Below are 25516 nucleotides of genomic sequence, written 5' to 3'. Positions count from 1 at the left end.
AGCAGTGGCTTACAAGCCAGGAGAAGAGGTCTCAGAATGAAAGCTGACATACCAGCACCTTGATCTTGGACTTTCCAGATTCCAGAACTGTGAGAAAATAAATTCCTGTTTAAGTCACCTAGTCTGTGGTATTTTGTTATGGCAGCCTGCCTGAGCAGACTAGCACACTAGGATTGTTTCCAAGTTCAATACATTCCCATCTTTTTTTTTTTTAAAGATTTTATTTATTTATTTGACAGAGAGAGACACAGCGAGAGAGGGAACACAAGCAGGGGGAATGGGAGAAGGAGAAGCAGGCTCCCTGCAGAGCAGGGAGCCCGATGTGGGACTCGATCCCAGGACCCCGGGATCATGACCTGAGCTGAAGGCAGTCGCTTAACCAACTGAGCCACCCAGGTGCCCCATTCCCATCTTTTTGATGCACCACATCTGATTTCCAGAGTGGAAGCATATGGAAGCAGGTACAGACCTGAGCAGTGTGAAAGGTACCCCAGGGACCACGTTTTGATTATAGTATAAGAAAAAAAAATCTCATTTTGCTAACCCCAATGCAAAGCTAATGGAGATGGTTCTAGGACCTTAGGAAATCCACTTCTCTGTTCCTGATGGGAGAGCAGGAACCTATTTCATTGGATAAAAACTGATATGACAAGAAAGAGGTGGTGTAGGTCCCAGTTTCAAGTAGGACCAAGGTCACAGAATTGGCCACTTAGGAAGAAGTCTTATTTGGATGAAGCACTTAAGCCCCTTATATAAATCTCTAGCTTGTCCAACTTGCTGTTTTCTGACTACACAGAGAACCCCTAAATTAGTAATAGATCTCTGTACAACAAATTACTGCCAAACTCAGCAGCTTAAAACAACTATCTAGTATCTCATTGTTTCTGGGGACCAGGAATCTGGGCATGGCTTATCTGGGTCCCCTGATTCATGATCTCTCACAAGATTGCAATTATCTTAAGGTTCAAATGGGACTGAATACCATCCAAGCTTATTTACCTGGTTATTGGCAGCATTGATCCCCTGGAGGACTATCTAAACTGAGAGCCTCAGTCCCTTGCTGGCTCTTGACTAGAGGCCTCCCTCAGGCTCTTGTCATGTTGGTCTCTCCACATGCAGCTCACCATATGGCAGCTTGCTTCATCAGAGCAAGCAAGTGAGAGAGCAAGTCAGGTCAACAGGAGAAACCAGAATTATCTTGAAACTTGATTTTTTAAGTAACATCACATCACTTTTACCAAATTCCATTGTTAGATGAATGTTACTAGGTTTAGGCCACATTCAAGTGCTAGGAGGGTTATGTAAAAGTGTGAATATCAGGAAGTAGGAATAATCAGGACATTTTAGAGGCTGCTTACCACAGTCCTTTCTTCCAAAGCTAGATGAGAATGTTCCCTATGGGACAGAGAAGGAATGGGAATAGTCCTCCACTGACTTCATGGGCCATGAACTGTAAATGAGATGGGAGAATTTGGGCCCCTACCAGCCTTATGTGTACTGGGAAGGCAGCAGTTAGAGTCATCTGAAGGCCTGTCCTCATTGGTATTCATGGAGCTGAATCTTACTTGCTTGTGAGAAATAATTGTGTGCATTTCTTCCCAACTCCATGTTCAGGGATGCCACATTGGTAGCTTAAAATCGACCACAGTGGGAATATTTATACCACAGAAATCAACAAATGCTATACATGAGAGGTTTTTTTTTTCCCTCCCCCGGAGAGCTCATTTTTTAATACTTACCAGCATACCACTAATATCCTAAAATCTTTCCTGTGTCCTGTGTTCTGTGTTTTTGTTTCTCTTACAGTTACGGAGCTAAGGCTGATGAATGGGGGCCACCGCTGTGAGGGGAGAGTGGAAGTGAAATACCAAGGAGAATGGGGCACGGTGGATGATTACAAGTGGTATATGAAGGCTGCAGATGTGGTGTGCAGACAGCTGGAATGTGGACATGCTGTTGATGCTCCCGGAAGGGCTCATTTTGGATCAGGGGATGGGCCTATTTGGCTTTTAAATACTGTTTGTGAAGGGACAGAATTAACTCTCAATGACTGTCATCATTCTCCTATTCAAGACTACCGTAAGCAATACTTCATCCATAATTATGATGCTGGAGTAATCTGCTCAGGTAAGGCCTGTCTGATCTGTCAAGGGGATGCCCTGTAGGAATAGCCTTGGTTTCATTCCTAGAATAACTAACAGGATCACATACTTGGGTGAAGACCCCAGTGACTCCTAGAGTATTAGGTGCTCAAGGAAGCATAAGGACTTGCTTGGCCCTGGACAGTGAAGGCTCGAGACCTATGGATCACTGGGTCCTTCAGATCTCTGTGGTGTGTCATAAAAGGTAGGAAGGTGGGGTCAAATGTTTCATACAGGGACAACTGCTGGGTTGTCCCTGTCTGAAATAAGTTTCATCATGGTAACTATTTTGTTTTCTTTCATGAGATGGTCAGTCAGGTAGAACCACTAGAGGGGACATGGGAGAGATTCAGGGAAACAAAGCTTATTTTACTTGCAAGTCCTAGAGAGATGGAGTCATTAACATTGCAAGGGGGCCACATGGAAGAAGTGCCAAGGGAGCAGGCTCAACCAAGCAGGTGGAGAGCCAAGAAAGAGAAGAAAGACCTGTGGGTAAATGACCATTTTGGGGGTCAAGGTGGAGTACACAAACAAAACATTTGAACAATTCAAAAACATTTGAATGTTACTAGGTCACAGTCAGGGCAGGGAAAGAAGGGGCATTGGTGGCAAGGTGTCAGCCTTATCTCATTGGTGCACCTGGTCACCTGGGTGGTGTGCTCACAGCCTGTTCGTGAAGACATTGAGGCAGTAGGAAAATATTCAGTTTTAAAATTTACAATATAGTAGCCGGAGCAAAGGAAGTACTAAGGGCAGTGAGGCCAAGAGAACCTGAGGGGGCACATAAGAAGTGCTCCATTCTGCCTAAGTGTATTTGGCATATGCCAAAGTGGAGGCAGTAGAGACAACAATGAAACTAGAGTGTGAATGGGTGGAGTTGGTATTTGCCAGAGATGTTTTCAGTAGTTATCACAATGATTGATGAAAAGGTCCGTCACCAATGCCATCAGAACAGCTTGACTTGAGGAAGATATTATCAGATATCACAGTGAATTCCCTAAGGTAGGTTGTTGGGTCTTAAAAAAGGGCCATCCCATCTGATGGAGTGGTGAGAAATGTGGAGATATGAGTACATTTGACTAGGTCTATAGCAACCTAACAGCATGATCCTATAGCCAGTCAGCGTTTTTGTGATCTGCATGAAGATCACTGGAAAAGTGATTTTTTCAAATTGTAACTTCAGTGGATCTTTGATGATACTAATTCAGGTCCTTAAAAGTACAATTATTTATTTTTTTGAGGTGTGATTGATGCAAAAAAAAATACCTGTATTTATTGAATGTATACAACTTGATGAGTTTGGAGGTAAGTATACATCTGTGAAAGTATTAGCACAATCTGTGCCATAAAGCTATCTATAATCTCAAAAGTTTCCTCCCATCCTCTTTATTATTATTTAAAAAAATATTTTCAAGGGGCATTTGAGTTTACTACCTTCAGTTAGGATTTTTTTTAAGAAAACTTGTTTTCTGGCATTTCAGGTAACATTCCTTATTGTCACAATGTCCTAATCATGGTATCAACTGCAGATAAACTTGTGGAAACACTACAGGGGACCTGCCTTATTTTGATAAATCAGTATCTGAGTAAAAATAGAGTGTGTGATGTTGGAACTTCTATTACTATCTTAAGAAAATTGATGCTTTTGATATTAATTCCAGTTAAGGTACACATAAAGATAAAAAGAGTTTGAGAGTGGAATGGCATCTAAACTTTAATTTTGGCTTTTACTCCCTGATTACCATTGCTTTAATTTAAATTCTCATATTTTAATGAACTGTTTCAGTTTTCTTTGACTAATCTCTTTGTCATCGGTTTCTACTCTCCATCTGGTTCTATATTTTCCAGAACATGTTTTAATGATGTAAAGGGAAGTCAAAGTGGTGGTGATGTAACACTGATAAGAATAGGAAACCATATTTTTGCAAAATTTTAAATTTAAATTGAATTCTTGGAATTCCTTTTGTCGATTTGAGGAAAGGGGTATGAAAGAGAAATTTCAGCCTCCTAGTAGAATTGTTAGAAATAAAGTGTTGTGTTTAGCAGAAATCCAGAGGTAGAAAAAATGATCTGTGAAGAGTATAGAGGAGCTTGTTTGAAAGAAAAAGGGGATTTCAGAGGGTTCGGGGGAGGGGGGAAGATTGGGGAGGGGCTTCACAAATTGAGAAGGGCTACATCACTGAGGTACAGAATGAGAAGGGGATGAAGACGCAATTAACTTCAGGAGGGGAGGTTGGGGACTGAAGATCCATGTTAATTCATATATTCACTACAGCTTCTGTTTTAGACTTCTTGTTCTCATTTCCTCTCTCCCTCTCTTCCTCTGTGTTGATGCAGGAGTTGTTTTTGAGCTCCGAGGAAGTGCAGGTATTTGAAGCTTGCAATTTTCTTTGTGGGAAATTTTTATAGTATGAGTTCTATTTCTTTTTTTTTAAGATTTTATTTATTTATTTGAGAGAGAGAGTATGAGAGAGAGAGTGAGCAGAAGCCAGGGGGGAAAGGGCAGAGGGAGAGGGAGAAGCAGGCTCCCTGCTGAGCAGGGAGCCCCACAAGGGTCTTGATCCCTGAACCCCGGACCACAATCTGAGCCCTGAGCTGAAGGCAGATGCTTAACTGACAGAGCCACCCAGTGCCCCAATATAATATGAGTTCTATTTCTTTAACAAATAAAGGAATACTTAGATTTTCCATTTCTTTTTGTACCAGTTTTTGGTAAATTGTGTTTTTCAAGTAATTAGTTTTCAAGGACTCATCCTATTATAAATAAAATTTTCAAATTAGAACAAAACTTGTTCATATCTTATTATCTTTTACATATTGATAGGATCCATAATGATAACCCCTTTTTCATCCCTGATACTGTTAATCTGTGTATTTTCTCATTTTTTCTTGATCGGATCTACTAGAAGATTATCAGTTTTATTATTCTTTTAATAAGAATCACCAGTGAACCCTGTTGATTTTCTTTATTGTAATTGTTTTCTATTTCATTAATTTGAATTCTTAGTTTACATTCTTCTCTTTAGGTTATGATTTGCTGTTATTTTTGTAGATTCTTGAGTTGGAATCTTAGATATTTATATTTAATTTTTCTTTTGTATTCTATTTTTTTATGTGTGGCCCTATTTAAACTTTCTTAGCTAAACTATCCTCTTTTTTTATTATGTTGTTAGCCACTGTATAGTACATCATTAGTTTTTGATGTAGTGTTCAATGATTCATTAGTTATGTATAACATCCACTGCTCATCACAACACATGCCCTCTTTAATACCCATCACCCTGTCACCCCCCCAACCCCCTCCCCTCTGAAACCCTCAGTTTGTTTCCTGGGGTCCATAGTCTCTCATGGTTCATCTCCCTCTCTGATTTCTCCACCTTCTGATTTTCCTTCCCTTCCCCTCCTCCGTGCTATTGCTTATGTTCCACATATGAGTGAAACCATATGATAATTGTCTTTCTCTGCTTGACTTACTTCACTTAGCATAATCCCCTCCAGTTCCATCCATGTTGATGCAAATGGTAGTTATTCATCCTTTCTGATGACTGAATAATATTCCATTGTATATATGAACCACATCTTCTTTTTTCTTTTTTTTGGCAGTTGATTTTTTATTGTTATGTTAATCACCATACATTACATCATTAGTTTTTGGTGTAGTGTTCCATGATTCATTGTTTGTGTATAACACCCGGTGCTCCATGCAGAATGTGCCCTCTTTAATACCCACCAGGCTAACCCATCCGCCCACCCCCCTCCCCTCTAGAACCCTCAGTTTGTTTTTCAGAGTCCATTGTCTCTCATGTGAACCACATCTTTTTTATCCATTCATCTGTTGAAGGGCATCTCAGCTCCTTCCACAGTTTGGCTATTGTGGACATTGCTGTTATGAACATTGGGGTGCATGTGCCCCTTCTTTTCACTACATCTGTATCTTTGGGATAAATACCTAGTAGTGCAATTGCTGGGTCGTAAGGTAGCTCTATATTTAACTTTTTGAGGAACCTCCATACTGTTTTCCAGCATGGCTGTACCAGTTTGCATTCCCACCAACAGTGTAAGAGGGTTTTGTATTCTAATATATGCATTAAGGAAGTGTCAAGGCTCTAGATTTTCTTCTAAGCACTGCTTTAGCAGTATCCCACTAAGTTTGATATTACATGATTTCTTTTGTATTTTATCATTATGAAATATTTCTTCTTTATTTTTAAATATATTCCTTGCCCTATGGTCTTAGTTTGTCTGATATTAACATAGAAAACAACAGCTTTCTTTGATTAGTACTTGCATGGTCTATCTTTCCTGACACTTTTAATATGTTTCTGTATTTATTTTTTTAATATTAATTTTATTTTAAAGAGAGGGGGGAAGGGTAGAGGAGGGAGAGGGAGAGAAAATCTCAAGCAGGTCCCATGCTCAGTGTGGAGCCAGATGCAGGGCTTGATCTCACGACCCTGAGATCATGATGTGAGCTAAAATCAAGACTCAAATGCTTAACTGACTGAGCCACCCAGGCACCCCTGTTTCTGTGTTTATATTTAATGTATATATGTTTTTGTGGACAGTATATGGTGAGTCTTACTCCTTTTCCCTAGTTTTATTGAGATATAATTGAAGTGGTGTCCTACTTCTATTCAGTATGATTATCTTGCTTTTATTTGGAGTATTTAAATTATTTCAATTTAATGTAATTATTGATATGCTTGGGTTTAAGTCTACTAACTTGCTATTTGTCTTATGTATTCTTTGTTCCTATTTTAATCTTTGAGTGTTTTTAGTATTCTATTTTATTTACTCTGTTGGTTTATTAGATATATCATATCTAATGTATTCTTTGTGGTAATTCTAATGTTTTTTAGATTTACCATAATGTTAAAATTATTACTCTTTAATCGTATTTTAACTTCAAATAATATTATATCACAATATATAATGGGAGACCTTACCACGGTATACTTCCATTTCCCTCTTCTTGTCATTTGTGCTATTGTCATAGATTTTACTTATAAATATATTATAAATCTTATAACACATTGCTGTTATATTTGTCTGAAATATTCTCTTATTTTAAAAATGAGACAAAGTTTTTTATATTTACCCACAGATTTATCATTTACAGTAGTCTTTATAGCTTTGGGTAGATCCATGTTTTCATCTGTTATTATTTTCCTTTAGCTTGAAGAACTTTCTGTAACACTTTTGTGTAAGGCAGTTCTGGTGGCCTCAAGTTCTATCATTTTTTATTTATTTGAAGACATTTTTATCTTCATTCAGTTTTGAAATGCATTTTCACAGGTGATTTTTCTATCTTCTCTCTTTGTGCTTCAGAGAGAAAGCTTCTGTTGTTCTCTGTTTAACTTCATAATTTTTTATTCTGCAATGTCTAATCTCTTGTAAGTTAATCTAGATAATTTCTCATTCCAGATATTGTATTTTTCAGTTTTAGAAGTTCCATTTAGCTTTTTTCTAGTTTTTAAAAATCTGCTTTATGTTTCATTGAATATATTTATATAAATGGTTTAAAGACTTTGTCAGCTAATTCAATCATCTGTCTAATTTCTGTATGTTTTTAATGCTTACTCTTTAAAAATTAAAAAAAAGTAAAACATTTATGAAGAAAACGAAAGAATATACAAATAAATGGAAAAGTTATCTTGTGTTCATGGATTGGAAGGAGGCTATTTTCATATCCTAGGGTTTCAAGAGAGACAGCTCGAACCACGCCCTTCCTCTCCCGACTCTCTGAGCTTTCTTAACATCCAGATTCATCTTCTTTCCCACTTAGGTAACATAAGAAGTTCATGGAATATTTTGCCATAAAAAATTATCAGATAGATAAAATTTGTACTCTCAATTATGGATTGGTTATAATGTCTATATTTCAAATATTGAGTCTGTCTATAGGCTGTCATGCATTCATGGATACAGACCTCATGGTTTTCCCTATCTTCAGTCACTTGAGGGTTGTCTCCTGGGAAAGAAAGCTGACCAGAATTTGAGCCCCACAAGTCTCAGGATGACTTTCTAACCTTGTCTGGCTGATAGATCTCTACCATCTTATAGCCCATATCTCTCTGGTTTGGTTTTGTTCTTCATACTTCTGTACTCAAGTTTGAATGCCTACATATTATGCAGTTTCCTTGGGCTCAGATGAGGAATTCACTTCTCTAACCAACCCCAAAATATATTTTCCTAGTATTCAGCTACTCCAAATAATCTGTCTTCAGAAACTGACTCATGGAGGTCCCATTCTGACACCAACTATTAAGTCCTCTCCTCATTCCCAATGCCTGGGAAAAGAAAACTTTTATTATGACATGTCATGGTCATATATCATTGTCCCTGACATGTCACTTCTAACTGCCAAGCAAGAATCATGAACACTTACTTGGTTTGGTTTTCTTTTTTCTTTTAGGATTTGTGCGTCTAGCTGGAGGGGATGGACCCTGCTTAGGGCAGGTAGAAGTGCATTCTGGAGAAGACTGGGTTCCATTGTCCGATGGGAACTTTACATTACTCACCGCCCAGGTCATATGTGCAGAGCTAGGGTGTGGCAAAGCTGTTTCTTTCCTGGGAGACGTGTCCTTCAGAGAGTCAGATAGAGTCTGGCCTAAAGAATTCCAGTGTAAGGGACATGAACCTGGGCTCTGGCTTTGCCACAGTGAGTCCTGTCCAGGAGGTGCTTGCCACCGTGGGGCTGTTCAAGTTTTCTGTTCAGGTGAGATGCAGAGTGGGACTTCAACCTTGCCACAATACTCTCCCAGGGTAAAAAAGACATGAGATTTGGCTGAAATCTTGTCTTCTCCTACTAGTGTACACAGAAGTCCGGCTCATGAAAAATGGCATCTCTCAGTGTGAGGGACAAGTGGAGATGCATATTTCTGGACACTGGAAAATGCTTTGTGCCTCACACTGGAATATGGCCAATGCCAATGTTGTTTGTCAACAGCTTGGCTGTGGAGTCGCTGTCTCTACTCCAGAAGGAGCATACTCTGTGGAAGGAGGTGATAAGATTTGGGAAGCTCGGTTTCACTGCTCAGGGGCTGAGTCTTTTTTGTGGAATTGCCCTGTGACTGCCCTGGGCATTCCTGCTTGTACCCGTGGAAACACAGCCTCGGTGATCTGTTCAGGTAAGAGAGAGGAAAGGACTAACTGGTACTCAGGATGCTCCTTGAGTGAAATGTCCCTAAGAGCAGAGAGTGTGGAAAAATTATTTTAAAAATGAGATAATCCATGATAAAATATGGTTCTTTTCACTGATATTTCTCTTCATATTGATTGATACATATTGATACATCTCTTCATTGATTTCATTTCTCTTCATATTAAGAGGGATATCTTTTAAAATTAACACTATTATTTAAATATAGCTGAGTATTATTTACAGAGAAAGTATGTAAGTAGTAAGTGTGTACACAGTAACTGTGTAACCCCAACCCAAATCAACAAAGAGATCATTAGCAGGACCCCAGAAGCCACATTCATACCCTACGAGTCACTATGCCCACCCTCCTGTCTGAAGAAAACCAGTCTCCTCACTTCTATGCTATAGAATAGTTTTTTCTATTTTGAACTTCATATAAAATCATATAGTATGTTTCATTTTGCGTCTAACTTCTTTGGTTCCATACTATATGTGCAATTCATGCATGTAGTTGTTTATAGCAGTGCCTCACTCATTTTTATTATTGTAAAGTATCCCATTGAATGACCATGTGACCAGGTATTGATCCATCAACTGATGGTGGAGTTTTGATTTATTTCCAGTTCTTAATTATTATAAGTAGTAATGTTATAGATAGTTGTGACAATGACTTGTGGTACAAATATGTATGTATTTATTTTGGGTTTTTAACTCTTGCCTTTCTTTTTACTCTCTTAATGGTGTTTGTTGATAAGCCAAGCTCCTCACTTTAACAAGGTTCAGTTTATCAATTTTTTTTTTTTTTGCATAAAGAGCTTCTTATGTCCTTTGAAGAGAACTTTGTCTACCCTAAGATCCTGAAGGTATTCCTCTATGGTTTAGTTATCTTTATTTCACGTATAATTGTATAGTCCTGGAATTGATTTTCATATGTGATAGGCATCAAATTTCATATTTTTATATGAATATCCAATAGACTCAGAATGCTTCCGTAAAAAGACACTTTCAGTGCCACCTTTGTCATAATGAGTCTATAGTATGTCTGAGTCTTCTTCTGGACTCTAATCTGTTCTATTGTTTCCTTGTCTATTCTGGCATGAATGCCCCAGTTCAGAAATTATTATAACTTTGTAGTATGTCTTGATATGTGGTAAAGTTACACCTCTAAACTTTGTTGTCTTTCTTCTCAAGTGTGTTGATCATTCTCGGTCTTTTCCATATAAATTTTAGAATTAGCTTGTCATTTTTCACCAAAAAAACCTTGATGATCTAATCCAAGATGGTGACATAAGAGGCTCCTGAGTTTACTACCTCCTACAGACACACTTTTCCAACTCTTATAAGTGAGGTAGGAATTATTCTCTCTTTTTTTTTTGTTCTTTGGAAGATTGGGTGTTAATTCTTTTTTTCCCCCTATGTACTAAACTTTTTATTTTTAAATAAACACAAACTTACAGAAAAGTTGCAAGAATCATGTAAATATCAGAAAGGACCATAAATATAAAAATCTGACTGGGACATTAGAACAAAGGTGAATTACAGAGCAATTTTCCTATATGCATGCAGTATTCATGAAGAAAATGTTAGCAAATTGAATCTAAAGATGTACAAAAATTAATACACCACAACCAAATAGAGTTTGTCCCAGAAATGCAGTTAGTATAAGATATACCAATTAACAAAACTAAACAAAAAAGGAACCACATACTCTTTTCATCAGAGGTGGAAAGACATTTGAAAAGATTCAAGAAGCATGATAACATCTCTTAGCATATTGAAAATAGAAGGAATTTCCTTCAGTCTGTTAAAGGCCATATAACAAAAATCCAGAGCAAATTTCACACTAATGGTGAAATATTGAAATATTTTTTCCCTGGGATGATGGAGATGATATTAATATCTACTACCAATTGTAGAGAGCAAAAAAAAATTAAAAGTATAAGAACTAGAAAGGAAGAAATAAAACTTACAACATGATTCCAAAAATTGCTTAAGTGCAGAAAACCCAAAAGAATCTATAGTTAGATTATTAGAAGTTACAGTCTAATTATAACATTGCTGGATACAAACTGGGAATCCGGGATGGCGCATTGACATGTCTGGCAGCTGGAATGTTCAGCTGGGTTGTTGACCTGAACACCTGCATATGATAGTCTCTCCAGCACGATAGTCTCCTCAGGGTAGATTTCCCCAGAAGCAAATGTCCTAAGTGAGTTCAGGGGAGGCTGCCTGACTTTTCTCACCTAGTTTTGAAAGTCAAGTAGTATTACTTTCACTGCATTCCATTGCTTACAAACAACTCGTGAAGGCCAGCCAAAATTCAAGGGAAGGAAGCACAGATGCCCACCTCTCCAAGGATGCAGTATCAAAGATTTTGGGGTATGTTTAAAAACCACCAAGGTATATGAAATAAGTGATTGTGGATTTTTAAATTTCTACTTTTAGTTCTGTACATTGTGCCTTTATATATCTAGGACTTAGTAAATATGAATGTTAGACTTTTTCAGCATGACTTTGTGTCCTTGCTTATATTTTCCACTTTTTGGCCTTTCTGGGCCTCATTTTTGTTGTATTTCCTTCTGATTTTCCATTTTACTATTTCTATCTTGTCCTGATCTAATGAGCTATTATACTCACCCTTTGAGTTCTTATTTCAAATATTGACTTTTTCAGTTCTAGAATTTTTATTTGATTTTTTGTTAATATTTCTCTTTCAAAATTCTATCTTTAATTCCCTGAACATTTCAATCATGGTAATTTAAACTCCTTGTCAGGTTACTCTAATAACTGGATACCCTGTAAATTTCTTTCCAGTGCCTCTTTTATCCTTCTGGATTTTTGTCAAATCTCTTCTCTTTTATGGCTATTTTTTTTTAATTTTAATTTATTTTAAATGTAATCTCTACCCCTCCTGTGGGGATCGAATTCACAACCCTGAGATCAAGAGTTGCATGTTCTACAGACTGAGCCAGCCAGCACCCCTTGCCTGGGTATTTTTGATTGACAGACATCTTAGATGAAAAATTATAGAAATCTTTCAGAAAGGATTTTATTTTCCTTCCTCCCGGCAAATGATTATGGACAGATCACTTTGTTTAAGGGAATTGAAGCACTTAGACACTGAGCATCTATCCCTCTGAAGAACAGTCTACTTTTAGTTCACTTTTCCTTCTATGGTACAAAGGCTCTGGTTTCAGGGTGCGTCCTCCTTGGCTGACCCTGAATTATACATTGTACCCTCTGAGCCCTATGAGTCTGGCAAAACCTCTGCTGAACTTTTCAGCCTCTTAGCTATAATCTTTGAATTGACAAAGGACTCAAGGGGCAAGTGGCTCACGTCTGCCCTTTACTTTTCTCTCAGAGCTTGGCTCCAAAAATTCTCACTGTCTTGGTAGCTCTTCACCACTTTCAAGCAATACTGATATATCCCTACTTTCAAAAATTCATTCTTAGTGAAGTATAAGAATCTGGCATTGTCAGAAGCAGAACTTTCCATAAAGAGGTGAAGTCTAAAATTATGGTAACATTACTGTTATGTTACAGCTTTCATCTCAGACCCCAGCCCTAGGTTACTCTTTAGTTTAATTCAGTTTCCTGTTCCTCAACCCTACCAACTCTCTGACCATGCTGTTTCTGCAGGAAACCAGACCCAAGTGCTGCCCCAGTGCAACGACTCTGTGTCTGAACCCGCAGGCTCTGCAGCCTCACGGGAGAGTGCTGCCACCTGCTCAGGTGAGGGGTCCCAGGGGACCAGAAAGCCCTTCTCCTTTCCTGTGAAATGCTCTAGTGGCCTGATTCTCTCCTCAGATAGCAGACAGCTCCGCCTGGTGGATGGCGGCGGTCCCTGCGCCGGCAGAGTGGAGATCCTTCACCAGGGCTCCTGGGGCACCATCTGTGATGACAGCTGGGACCTGAGGGATGCCTACGTGGTGTGCAGACAGCTGGGCTGCGGGGCAGCCCTCAATGCCACGGTCTCTGCTCACTTCGGGGAGGGATCAGACCCTATCTGGCTGGACGACCTGAAGTGCACAGGAAAGGAGTCCCACATTTGGAAGTGCCCTTCCCAGGGCTGGGGGCAGCACAACTGCAGACACAAGGAGGACGCAGGGGTCATCTGCTCAGGTCTGCCCGCACGCTGCCCACAGGCTGGGCCAGGAGGTGGGGGCTATGGAGGACGGGAGTCTGAGCCCTGAGGGGTGTTGCTGAAGGGCCAGAGGAGAGGAAGACTTCCTTCCACACTGCCTGTCTTCCTAGAAAGGAAGATTAGGTGCTTTCTTTTCCTTCTGCGGCAGCTGATGTTCAGGTCCTTCTTTCTCAGTAAGAGCTCCTTACAGAGCCATTTCCTACAGTTCCCATTGGAAAGCAGGGCTCGATCTTCAGTTCTCTATGGTGGTACAGTCTTGAGATCCTATTGCTGTTGAAACGCATTACCACAGAATTAGTGGTAGAAACAACACAAACTTATTAATTTATAGTTTTGCATGTTAGAAGCCCAACAAGGGTCTCACTGGGCTAAAATCAAGGTGTCAACAGGGCTGCATTCTTTCTGGAGGCTCTGGGAGAGATTCCTTTTCCCTGTCTTGTCTAGTTTCTTAAGGCCATGTGCATTCACTGGCTGGTAGGTAGCTCCCTTTCTTTCTCTTCAAGCTGACAGCGTTGCCTCCCTCTGACCATTCTTCCACAGTCATGTTTCCCCGACTGAAGCTGGGAAAGACTTCCCATTTTTAAGGATATTAGGTCTAAGGATGTGATTGGATTTGGGCTCACCTGCTTAACCTGCACTACTCCAGGTTAATCTCACCATCCCAAGGTCCTTACCTTAATCACATCTGTAAAGTCTCCTTTGACATGTAAGGTAACATATTTGCACAACACCTTGTGGGGGGGGGCATTATTCTGCCTACCACCCCACTTTCCACACTCCCTTTCACATGCTCTGTCAGAAGTTTTGTCAGGAAGCAGGATTCAGCTTTCCCTCTGTGTAGAGTACCCAGGTGGGTATGCCTCTCTGTTCATATTCTACTACATCATTGTGGTGGAAATAGAAACACAGACACAAACGCACAAAATCAGTTAAAAGGGAGATCAGTTTCAGTCTTGCCACCTAGTGGGTGCTTCCTCAGAAGAGTCAGTGATGAGTGTTCACAATCACAGGCATGGAGAAAAAAAATCAAGAACGTTGAGTGGAATGTTTACTGTGGACTGTTTCCCCCTCTCTCCCCTTGCATATTTAGACTTCCTGAACCTCAGGCTGGTGAGCGAGGACCAGCAGTGTGCTGGGTGGCTGGAAGTTTTCTACAATGGGACGTGGGGCAGTGTCTGCCACAGCCACATGGCAGACATTACCTTGTCCATCATCTGTAGACAGCTTGGCTGTGGAAACAGTGGGACCCTCAACTCTTCCATAGTTCCCAGGGAAGGTTCTAGACTTCGGTGGGTGGATCAAATCCAGTGTCGGAAAACTGATTCCTCTCTCTGGCAATGTCCTTCTGACTCCTGGAGACGAAACTCATGCTCTTCAAAAGAGGAAGCTTATATCTCGTGTGCAGGTAACTTACTGTTTCTATGTGTCTGTCCCAGTCCTGTAGGATGTTGTTAGTGAGATTTATATCTTCAAATCTAAGGGATGAGTTTAAGATAAGACTGCAAATGAAGTTTAGATGATTATTTAACTTACATTTTCCAATCTTGTTTCACAGTAAAAAATAAGGAAACTTGTGTTTCATGAAAAATACCAGAAGGATTGCATTGAACATAAGCAATACCCTGATAAACTTTCTAAGCAATTGCTATTAATTAGGAATAGTTAAGTGATATCCCAACAGATTAAAGTAAATAAGGGTCAATGAGGAATCAACCCTGATCGTTTTGTCTCTTAAACTAATGGTATTTTACTCTGGAATGCCAGACGCCAGTTGGCACCAGATTGGTTCTTCAGTCAGTTTGTTGGTACATAGTAACTGAGTGCCTTCTAGGCACAAATTTATGCTGCAGGTAGGAGGATGGAGAAGAGAAGAAAATATAGTCTCCACTATCACGGAGCTTACAGTCCAGTGTTGAAAACTCTCATTAGGCAGAAATTTCATGAAGAGTTAGAAAGTGCTGTGGAAGTGTGGAGTTGGGGTAAAAGAAGAAATACTTAGATGGAAAGCTGAAGGGTAAGAGTTTCTCAGAGGAAGAGGAGAGATCACGTGGGTCAGCGTACATACTGAGGTGGGAGGAAACATGGTGTCTTTGAGGCACTGAGAAAATCCCATCATGGCCAGAGCTGAAAAGGATGAGGGAAAGGGCTGCAGGGTTCCCCTGGAATGATGAGCAGAGCCAGAGACCTCTCTGAGTCAGGGCCCAGGAAGACATTCCTGTTAAAGAGGAATTTATCTTCTTGGCTGCCTCATCGTGGAGAACTGCTGAGAAGTCAGTGGCCTCATGTCCCCGTGACTTTCTGCTTGAATTTGTCTCTTCTAAGAGACCCTCAGGTTCACAGTTTTCGGGGGCTGATCCTCTATCCTCTGGGCCTTTCATTAACTACCACGTACTTAATCTGTCCCCCTCATCTCACCCTCTCAAAATGTTTTGCAGAACCTGCTGGAATTTGGAGCCCATCCTCTTCAAACTCTCTCATGCCCTCCAAGTTCCCTTCACTTTCACATTCTGATCAAAACCTGACTTTTCCCTGAAAACACTGATTTCCCTGTCAACTGGAGGCTCCTTTTTTTCTCTCAACACACTTTTCTCTGGGCCGAGACTTGGAATAGGTATACTTCTCGCTCTCAGTTGTTTCAACAATTCCCCTTCTGTCTCTCTTCTCAACATCCAGCTACTTGAAATTCATCCCATGAGACAATACCGCCTAGTACTTGTACTTGTTGCTGTCATCATCCTAATCTTCTGGTCACTCCCCTTGTCCACTGAAGACTGCAGCACCAGACGCATCAGGTTCCTCATCTCTGTCTTATTCCTGGAACCATTGGTACTTACTACAACCTCCTTAAACACAACTGAGACAGCATTCTGGCCTCTTAGTTCATTGACTTCCTCATTTCTAAGCACCTTTCTTTCCATCCTATCTCTGCCTGTGCATATACCACTGACCACCAATAACTGTACAACTTGAAATCTTGATTCCTTTATTCCGTTATCTGACCAATGCTTCCTATCCTTATGGCTCCTAACCCAGAATGCTCTGTTTCAAATAATTTCTTGTCCCCATGGAGATACCCAATCTTTTCCCCTATCAGTTTTTCTTACTTTTCTGCTTTCCTCATGTCTGCACATCTTTTTCTTAGCCAGATTAGATAATATGATCCAACATTATAATCATTCTCTTTAAATTTATTCAACTTCCTTGCCTCCTCTTTGTCAACTGCACCTGGCAAACTTCACCTGGTTAACGTCAACTGCCTGAGTACTCCTTGTCTGCCCTGGACTAAGGCAAAGGCAGGAAAACAACACAGAGTCAAGTTGCTAGCCTACTTTTGAATTCACGACACAATCTCTAATGGGAGTTCCACAGTGTCTCTGAGTACTACTGTACTCCTTCAATATGCTTGCTTGCCCTATCTTTTTGTGTGTGTGTGTGCTTGCCCTGTCTTTAAAATTATATTTTACATATTTTCTGCTCTCCTCACATTGTCAACACCTGATCCCCACCATCTATTCTCAAATCATGATCTGCCTCTTATCTCATTGAAAAACTAGAAAAGTCAGCTGCCAATTCCTCATCTCCCTTTTACCAAGTCTACTTATCTGTGGTCTCTGCACATACTCTGTACTCACTTGGCCTCCTGGATCAGTGACCTCAGTCCTAGTATTAGGCCAGCTCTTCTGCTGAGGCTGTGGATCCTAACTGCACTTGTCCAAGTCTTCACTTCTCTTCCCTCTAATTTGCACCATTGACTGCCCCCTGTCTCTTGGTTTATTCTCATAAATATATATATGGGTTTGTGTGTCTCACATCTTGAAAAATACCTGAACAAACAGTTTTCCTTGACTTCCTTGCTACTGCCCATCCCCCTTCTCTCTCCTCCTTAGCCATGTTTCTGAAACTATGGTGGTCAGTAACCACTCACAGTCTTCACAATTTTCCCTCTTCTACTATTCTGAACTCATCCAGTTAAGTGTTAGGGTCCACCATTCCTCTGAATTGGTAAGGTAAGAGACTTTTCTCTCTCCAGTATTCATGAACTTTTAGCAGTGTTCAGCAGGTTCACTTCTCATTCCTTCTCATTTTGCTTTCTCTTGGCAGTCACTCCACCTCATTGTTAGATAGGAGTGGTTGGGATCACTGGGAATATAAACGCTCCTAAGACAGGCTCCAAGGAACACTAACTTTTAAAAGCTAGTACGCCCTATGAACTGACATGGAATCGGATGCAGAGCAGACAGAGAGAGAAGAACCCAGAAAATACTGTGTCTGGAACTCAGGTTAAAAAAATAGTTTCAAGGAAAGGGGGATGGTGATATATATTAAATTCTACTAAGGCTTCAAGAACGTTTGAGCTGAAAAGTACCCAATAGATTTTGGGCATTGTATGTTATTGACTGTTTAATGAGAACATTTTTGAGGTGGGGTAGAAACCAGAAATAAAAATATCAATAAGGTGATGGTTAGAATTGTATACAACGCTTTTGAGAAACAGTGAAGGGCAAAGAGTGAGAAGTAAGGTGCTGAAGTGTAGTATTTGATGCTGGAAATAGATTTATTTTTTATTTATTTATTTTTTTAAAGATTTTATTTATTTATTTGAGAGACAGAGTGAGAGTGCACGAGAGGGGGTAGGATCAGAGGGAGAAGCAGACTCCCCACTGAGCAGGGAGTCTGATGCGGGGCTCGATCCCGAGACTCCAGGATCATGACCTGAGCTGAAGGCAGTTGCTTAACCAACTGAGCCACCCAGGCGCCCAATGCTGGAAATAGATTTATTTTAATTGCCAAGTGGATTAATTTGTTGTTGTGTAATAGGGTGATCTACTTTGAGAAGTGACACAGGCACACTTCATTGTCTGAGGGCATGTGTCTCCAGTGCAGAAACAACCAGAAACCATGTCATAAGAAGTCTGTAATTAGGCTAGTTAGCAGAAATGCCAGAATAAATGTAACTTGATTGTTGAACTTTGAAGGACTTTACCATGGAAGAGGGAGAAGAATCACCATGAAGTAGCTAATCCAGGGGACAGGACACCAGCTGATGGATGGGGGTTGCAAGGAGGCAGATTTGGGTCCATAAAGGTATCTCACCTTGTGATGGCCCCTCGGGGAATAACAATACTGTCAGGTAATAGAACATTGGAGTCACGATGGGATGGACAGCACCTTCCCTTATATCCATTTTTGCCTATCTTTGTGTGTCTTTCCTGAATCAGTGACATCTGCTCCTGCTGGGGTTATACCATGCTTGGCACTAGGGAAATTGTGTTCTTTCCACTAGTTTCTTTTATGCTTAGAGAGAGAGACCAGGTCCTTTCTTGTTCGCTTAAATTACAAAAACACTGCTTACTTATAGTAAGCAGGGGATATATACAAAAAATGTAGAAAGAGAAATGAATCACAGCCCATGACCCCTTGTCTATTTGTACCCTTCTGTTGTAAACAGGATTAATGGACTGGTAAGTACTGTTTTCCAAAACTATCCATTTTCATTGAAACATATCCAAACTCATATATCCTTAAAGGGTTTATGTTGATGGTATCTTGTTATTTGATTTTACAAAATTGGGATTATATCACACACATTATTGTTATATTAGCTTCTATTGCTTAATATATCATGGCTATTCCTCCAGGTAGATCTAACTCATTTGTAAATCAGTGGTATAATATTCCATTCATCAGAGATTGCTAGTCCAGTTCATGTAACCATTTACTTGTTTATTGGTAGTCTGATTGGTTTTGATTTTCCCTTTTTATAAACAATATAAACCTGCCTCCTTAAACCCTTCATCCATCAGTGAGAGTCCTACCCTTGGAGCAGCTCATGGTGATTCTCCTCCCTCTTCCATAATAATCCTTTTGTACATGTATTTCTACATACAGGTGAGTTTTTTACTGTAGGATTACTCTCAATGTTGATATTATTAGATCAAAGAATACACACACACATAAATTTTAATAGATATTGTCAAATTACTTCTGGGGACTCTTTTCAATTGTCTTCTTCATATCTAGAGAAAATGCTTGGGTTTATAAAAAACTGGAGTATTAAACTGAAGCCAAATGATATAGAAGCTCCCAAATCAATAAGCTTAGAAAACCTATGTCTCATGCTAAAATATTTGAACTCTGAAATAAGGATAACAGTTGCTTTGCTCCTGGTTTCTTTCTCCTTCCTTCCTTTCTGCCTCCCTCCCTCCCTCCTTTCCTTACTTTTTTTGCATTTTACAGTGTTTTCCCCTCCCTCAACATTCTTTTCCAGTTCCTTGTTTCCCCCTCCTCCTTCCCTGCCAGCTCAGGTATATCCTGGGAGTTGTCTGAAGTCCACAGCCAAGGGAGAGCGTGGTGATAGATATTTCAAAGGCAGAGGCTCACTCTCTTCCTTCCTTCTCTTTCCTCACCTCCTTTTCTTGTTCCTGTGAAAAGCCAAATGGATATTAAGCTATAAGACCTTACATTGATGATAATTTTCTACAATCAAACGCAATGAGTTGAGTGATAGTGAAGTCTCCAGTCCTGAAAGTGAGCAACCACCCAAAAGGGGTCCTGCTATCATTTTCTGAGATGTTCATAGGGTAGAAAGTTGGATAGGATGATATGGAAAGAGTATACCAATTCTGATATTTTATGACAAGTACCATGTATACTTCTATTTTCTTGTATTGTTTCAAATTTCTGTTTTTCCTTTGGTTTCAATTTTTTATGCATTTTTTGGTCCCATGTTTGTTATCTGTGTCCCCTCTCCATGTAGTTTTTGTCAGTATATTTGAGTATCATGCAAACATTTCTGCTTACTGCTTAGCCATTTGTCTACTTAACCATTTTTCTCTGAGTCCTCCTTATTCCAGTTCTTTACCAAAAGTATCCTCTTAATATAGTAATCTTTGCTTGTGCACATGTCATAACGAAAAATAGATAAGGAAAGTTTATAATCTGTTATATAATTTCCCATTAAAAATATAAATGGAACACTGAATGCAAATTGCTTCTGTGATTCTGGACATTAAGAAAATATCCACTATTATTACCACAAACCATTAATATCAATTTGTATTTCCTTTATTATCTTACTTATTAGCAAGAATTTAAAGGAATTATGTTTTACTGGATTTTATTCACCCATTCATTCAATAAATATTTATCAAGCCCCTATACATAGTATTTATAAAAGGTTCTCAATGCACACTTGTTGAATGAATGCATACAACATGGCAGGCATGTCCTAATAGCAGAAACACAGAGGTGAATAAGACATGCAAGGTGTTTCCTTTTGTGGAGCTTGTGTGTGTGTGTTTGTGTGTGTGTGCACATGCACACATGTCTGTGTTTTATTTATTGTGGAATGCGGAAAGTGATAAACAAGTAAATGGATAAAATAATTTCAGGTGGTGATATCGGCTATGATTTAGTGAGTGTCTCAGTAACTCAGCCTGTTAGATTAATTACGAAGCCAGTTATTTTCACTTGTCATTTGGACTGAGCCAAGCACTTAAGATAATCTTGTTTGGGGCAAGACCACCCCCAGCTGTCCCTGATCTAGCACTTCCCCCTTGTCTGCTTCTGCAGGAGTGAGACCCAAGAGCTGTCCAACTGCTGCGCCCTGCACAGGTACATCAGCCCCTCCTGCCTCCCCTGTTGGCTTCCAAGAGCTCCTGCCTTCCCAGCAGGGGCAGTAACAGAAGGTGCTGCTCCCTTTTCAGACAAAGAAAAGCTCCGACTGAGGGGAGGAGACACGGTGTGCTCAGGGCGAGTGGAGGTTTGGCACGAGGGCTCCTGGGGCACAGTGTGCGATGACTCGTGGAGCCTGGCAGAGGCCGAGGTGGTGTGTCAACAGCTGGGCTGTGGCTCTGCCCTGGAGGCCCTGCAGAATGCGGCATTTGGGCCTGGAAATGGGAGCATCTGGCTGGATGAGGTGCAGTGCAGGGGCAGGGAATCCTCCCTGTGGGATTGTGCTGCGGATTCCTGGGGGCAGAACAACTGCAACCACAAGGAGGATGCTGGAGTGCGGTGCTCTGGTGAGTGGCTCTGGTTGAGCTGGAGCAAGGGTGGGGCAATGGGGTGGGCTAGGGTAAAATGGGAAGTTTGCATTCAGAAAGCATCTAGGTGCTGTCAGCCCTGGATCTAGGAGAGGAGGAGGTCTCAACATTAATGTTGGGGTAGTTGAGGGGTGATTTCAGGGCTCAGGTAGGGAAAATGGGCTGCCCTGCACTCTGACCAATTACTGTACTGCAAACTCCTGTTTTTCTCTCTAGGTGGAAGAACAGTATTGCTGTCTACTACAGCAGGTACAGTGCCACGATCTGTAGGCAGGGGAGAATATTCAGATTCTTGGGACCTATTCTGTGGAATCTGACAGAGTTAGCCAACTCAGAAAAGGAAAGATCCTGAAGAGCCATCTGCTGGTGGGGAGGTCTTAGGGCATTTTTCCTTGGGGAAGCTTCCCCTAGTTCCCTTCAAATTTCCCTTGCCCTTGGGCCAAGGGAGGCTGGTTCCTGTTACAGAACCTAAGGTTTTCCCATTTGCCCATGAATATCACTCCTCCACAGCAAGAACATGAGTGTCACCTTTCTGCAGCTAGATGCCTATCCCAGGAGTCACTTGATGCTCTGGTCTGGGGAAGCCCGAAGAAAGGGGGCTGCAGTTGTGTGACTTGGCCCAGCACTCCCTTGGACCTCACTGGAGTGGAGTTCAATTTATCTCAGGACAAGGCCTGGGGGAGTGCCCAGCAGGGTCAGAGTCAATCCTGTTATGTCTGAGGCTGGGACTTGTCCAGGGTGCTCTGGAAATGCTAAAGGAGTTTCCCTGGGTCCGTGCCCTACTCCAAATCCTATTGGCTTTATTCTCCTTAGGGATCAGACCAGGCCCAAATCTTGTCCGTGGCATCTTCTCCCTGTCTGAGATGCTCTGCGTCATCCTGGGGGCCCTTCTCTTCCTGGTCCTCGTCATCCTGGTGACTCAGATGTACAGTTGGAGAGCAAAGCGCAGAGGTGGGCTATAGGGGGTACAGGGTAACATGGGAAGTGTGTGGAGGCAGGAGATGGGGCCAGGTGTGAGAGGGGGGAAACTGTGTTTGAAAAACTCCATCTGCCCCACATGAAACTCTAAGGGCTGAATCTATAGAGTCTCTTAGGATTGAGCTCTCATAAGTCATGGCTTCTCTGTGAGACAAGAAAGAATAGGGGCTGAGCTGTGGACACAGAGTCAGACAAGGGAGAGAGGTGCAGACATGGTACATGGGGTATGAGGAGACTCTGCAGGAGTCCTGGCAGCCCTGAGGCTTTTTCCCTGTGTGAGCACTGGGAAGAATGATTAGCTTGTTGGTTCAGGATGAACTCAGGGGGCAATCTCTCACTTGCTGGTGGTTTGCTCAGCCTTACCCAGTTTTGAAGATGTTCTCAATGAGGCTGTGTACGAGGAGATTGATTATCTTGTGACAATGAAGAAAGATCTGCTGGGCAGCAATGGTGTGTATCCCTGCCTTGCCTTCCTGTGCCCTCTAGTTGTCAGCCCCCCACTGTCTGTGAGCCAAGGCTTCTCTGCAGAGCCCATACCTATCTCATGCTCACAGAAGCAGCTCCTCCAAAGGCAGCAGAATGGGTTCCTACTGAGCCCCTGTGAGCTCTGAGCCTTCTCTTTATACTGCAGGAGCCATAGATCATGCTCCAGCATTTCTTCTCAGCCTTACCACATGTCCCATGGGTGTGAGAGGGTGTGTTCTGTTTGTTTTGTGATGTTTTTTCTCCACATTAGGGGCCCTGTCAGATGACTCCGTGACTAAACTGCCATATTACACTGGGGATGGTGAGGAGAATAGTGACTTTCAATCTGCTCCAGGTAGTAGGGGTGAATCTGCCTTGGCTGGGTATTGGGGGCAGGGGACTTCCCTTCATAGAGATGAGATTCAAGAGGGACAGTCTTCCTTTGACTGGGATTAGAGGGGTCTCTTCTCTCCTTCTCTGGTTGCTCTGATGTGCCTCATGGTGAGGCTGGGCCTTCTGTGTCCAGAACCACTCTCATTCAGTTGCAACAAATACACATTGTTTTGAAAAATAACATCTGGAAAGTGTAATTGACCAAATATTTTAGTAAGGCACAATGGTGTAAGAGTTTCTTTGAAATATGTAGTTTTAATCAGGAAATATTGAGGTGTTTGGATTATTTTTCTGGTTTATGGACACATAAAATGAAATATATGACCTTGGAAAAGACCTGTTAAAACACGAAATGAATAGCCCCTCTGTTTAGCAGCCATCAGAATCTCTGCGGCAGAAGGGATTTTAGGTATTACCTAGGCCAACCCATTTACTGTGGTTTCATCTGACCCCTTTGTCTGCTCTTAAAATCCCCAGCTCAGAGGACTGATGCCCCTAGTGAGGATTATGATAATGCTGAAGAGGTACCAGTGCCTGAGCCTCCTCCTGCCTCCTGGATGAGTGAGGGGGAAGTGTCCCCAGAGGAGGAGAATGGGATGAGGGCCTCTCAGAGAGGTGAGTGGGGTTAGTTGATCTCTTGTAATCTTTTGTCTCTGTCCTGGAAAGGGTGATTTGAGCTCTTTGAATCTATAGATTCAAAATTCAGTTGATCTCAAAATTCAGATGATCTCATAATCCTTTGACCATCTTCCTTACTTTCATGCTCTCACATTCCTTGGGGAGGGGGAGCATCACTATATTCTTGGTATCTGCGTCTCCATAACTTCATCTTTGAGGTGCTTGCATTAAGACACAGATTAGTTTACCAAGTCTAAAAATAGAACGACTGTTCTGATAATATTTTTGTGCTGTCTCATATGTGAAAGGCATTTAGAGATTTAAGAAATATTGCAATATTGGAATTTGTGAGGCATTTAATAATTTGAGATGCACTGCAATCATGTTAGCACTAATATGTACGAAGTCTATGATATATGGTAGCCTTGAAAATTAAAGCCATGATGGTGGATTATAGAGTCTGAATTTCTGGGCAGTTAAGGGCCAATCTGTTCCAGACATTTCAGTGGTCAAATGAAGACACTCATTCTCCAGAGAAGAGTGTTTCTCCATTTGAGGGCCAGTGTGACACTGGGGAGGTGGCAAGTATGGAAGAGATCCTGTGGTTGTTTTTGTGGGCATTTGGGAACACAAATCAAGGCCATCAAGAGCAGAGTGGGATTGTCAGTGAGGACCTGAGATTTCTCCAGGTCTCCTGTGCCCTTCTCTTTCTGAATTCAGATCTGTAAATTGTGAAAGGAGAAATTTTCATGTCCCTTCTTATGATTCTTACCATTCTTGGGCCATCTCTGCTGAGAAACATGTCTTCATAGAGCACCTGTGTTGGCCATAGATCTCCTGTGATAACAGTGTTTCCTAGAGACCCACATGGACTGGATCCTGATAGGATAACCTTGATATATCTTTACTGTAACTATATTAAATTGTCTGAGTCTCCTTGAACATTACTTGATGCTTCATCATCACCACTTATTTGACTTGCTTCCACCATGGGGCACTGTCCTGTCCCTTTGTCCCAGTTCTAATCAAACTTCTCTTTACTGCTTCAGGCTCTTCTTTACAGTTCTCTAGAGGGGTGGCTGGTCCCGGGAAAGAAGAATCTAATCCCTGGCTGCTCCAGGGGGAAGAAGTGAACTCTGGGTATGATGACATTGAACTAAATGCCCTTGGAACATCCACTACGGTTTTCCCATGATGTTGCATTAAAAATGAGATAAGGCCTCGGATATTCTAATTGCCTGTATTTCAATAGAGTAGTGCTGACTTATAATTGTATTATATGAAATTACTTAGTCTACGGTCATCCCACCCTGAGCGTGCCCGATCTCGTCTGAAATTACTTAAAATTAAATATTCTGAATAAAGTACTTTTTGCTTTGTTGATTATTTAGCAAGTTTTATCTCAATTCACAGTTTCCCTCCAAGGAAATATAAGGTGAGTATATTGACCTGTTTTCTTACCTCCCCTATGGGCTACTCAAGGCCTTACTTTGCCTGAGTTCATGAATGTTCCAGTCTCTCTTTCTTAGACAAGGGACTCTAACCTTGGTCCATACTCATGCCCTCATTCCTACCAAGATGAACTCATGGG

General features: G+C 41.1%; 1 protein-coding gene across 1 annotated transcript; it reads left to right on the top strand.

Moving 5' to 3' along the window:
- Window positions 1-1445: 1445 nt before the first annotated feature.
- Window positions 1446-25120, top strand: LOC110580760 (antigen WC1.1-like). Its single transcript, XM_044915223.1, has 14 exons — window positions 1446-1452; window positions 1807-2127; window positions 8557-8859; window positions 8954-9271; window positions 12925-13017; window positions 13093-13407; window positions 14520-14834; window positions 21002-21043; window positions 21136-21450; window positions 21688-21720; window positions 22285-22422; window positions 22807-22899; window positions 23785-23922; window positions 24975-25120. Exons 1-14 carry the CDS (start codon window positions 1446-1448, stop codon window positions 25118-25120), a joined length of 2577 nt encoding a protein of 858 aa, XP_044771158.1.
- The last annotated feature ends 396 nt before the right edge of the window (window positions 25121-25516 follow it).

Source organism: Neomonachus schauinslandi, chromosome 5 (assembly GCF_002201575.2).
Source record: "Neomonachus schauinslandi chromosome 5, ASM220157v2, whole genome shotgun sequence".
In the NCBI taxonomy this organism is placed as follows: Eukaryota; Metazoa; Chordata; class Mammalia; order Carnivora; family Phocidae; genus Neomonachus; species Neomonachus schauinslandi.
Note: the sequence above shows the minus strand (reverse complement) of the source record. Positions and strands in the feature narration are given on the sequence as shown.

Bases quoted from the DNA above. Each gene is read 5' to 3' on its own strand.
- LOC110580760 (XM_044915223.1), top strand. The intron at 9,272-12,924 runs GTAAGAGAGAGG...CTGTTTCTGCAG, and splicing joins AGCCTCGGTGATCTGTTCAG to GAAACCAGACCCAAGTGCTG. The intron at 21,451-21,687 runs GTGAGTGGCTCT...TTTTCTCTCTAG, and splicing joins TGCTGGAGTGCGGTGCTCTG to GTGGAAGAACAGTATTGCTG.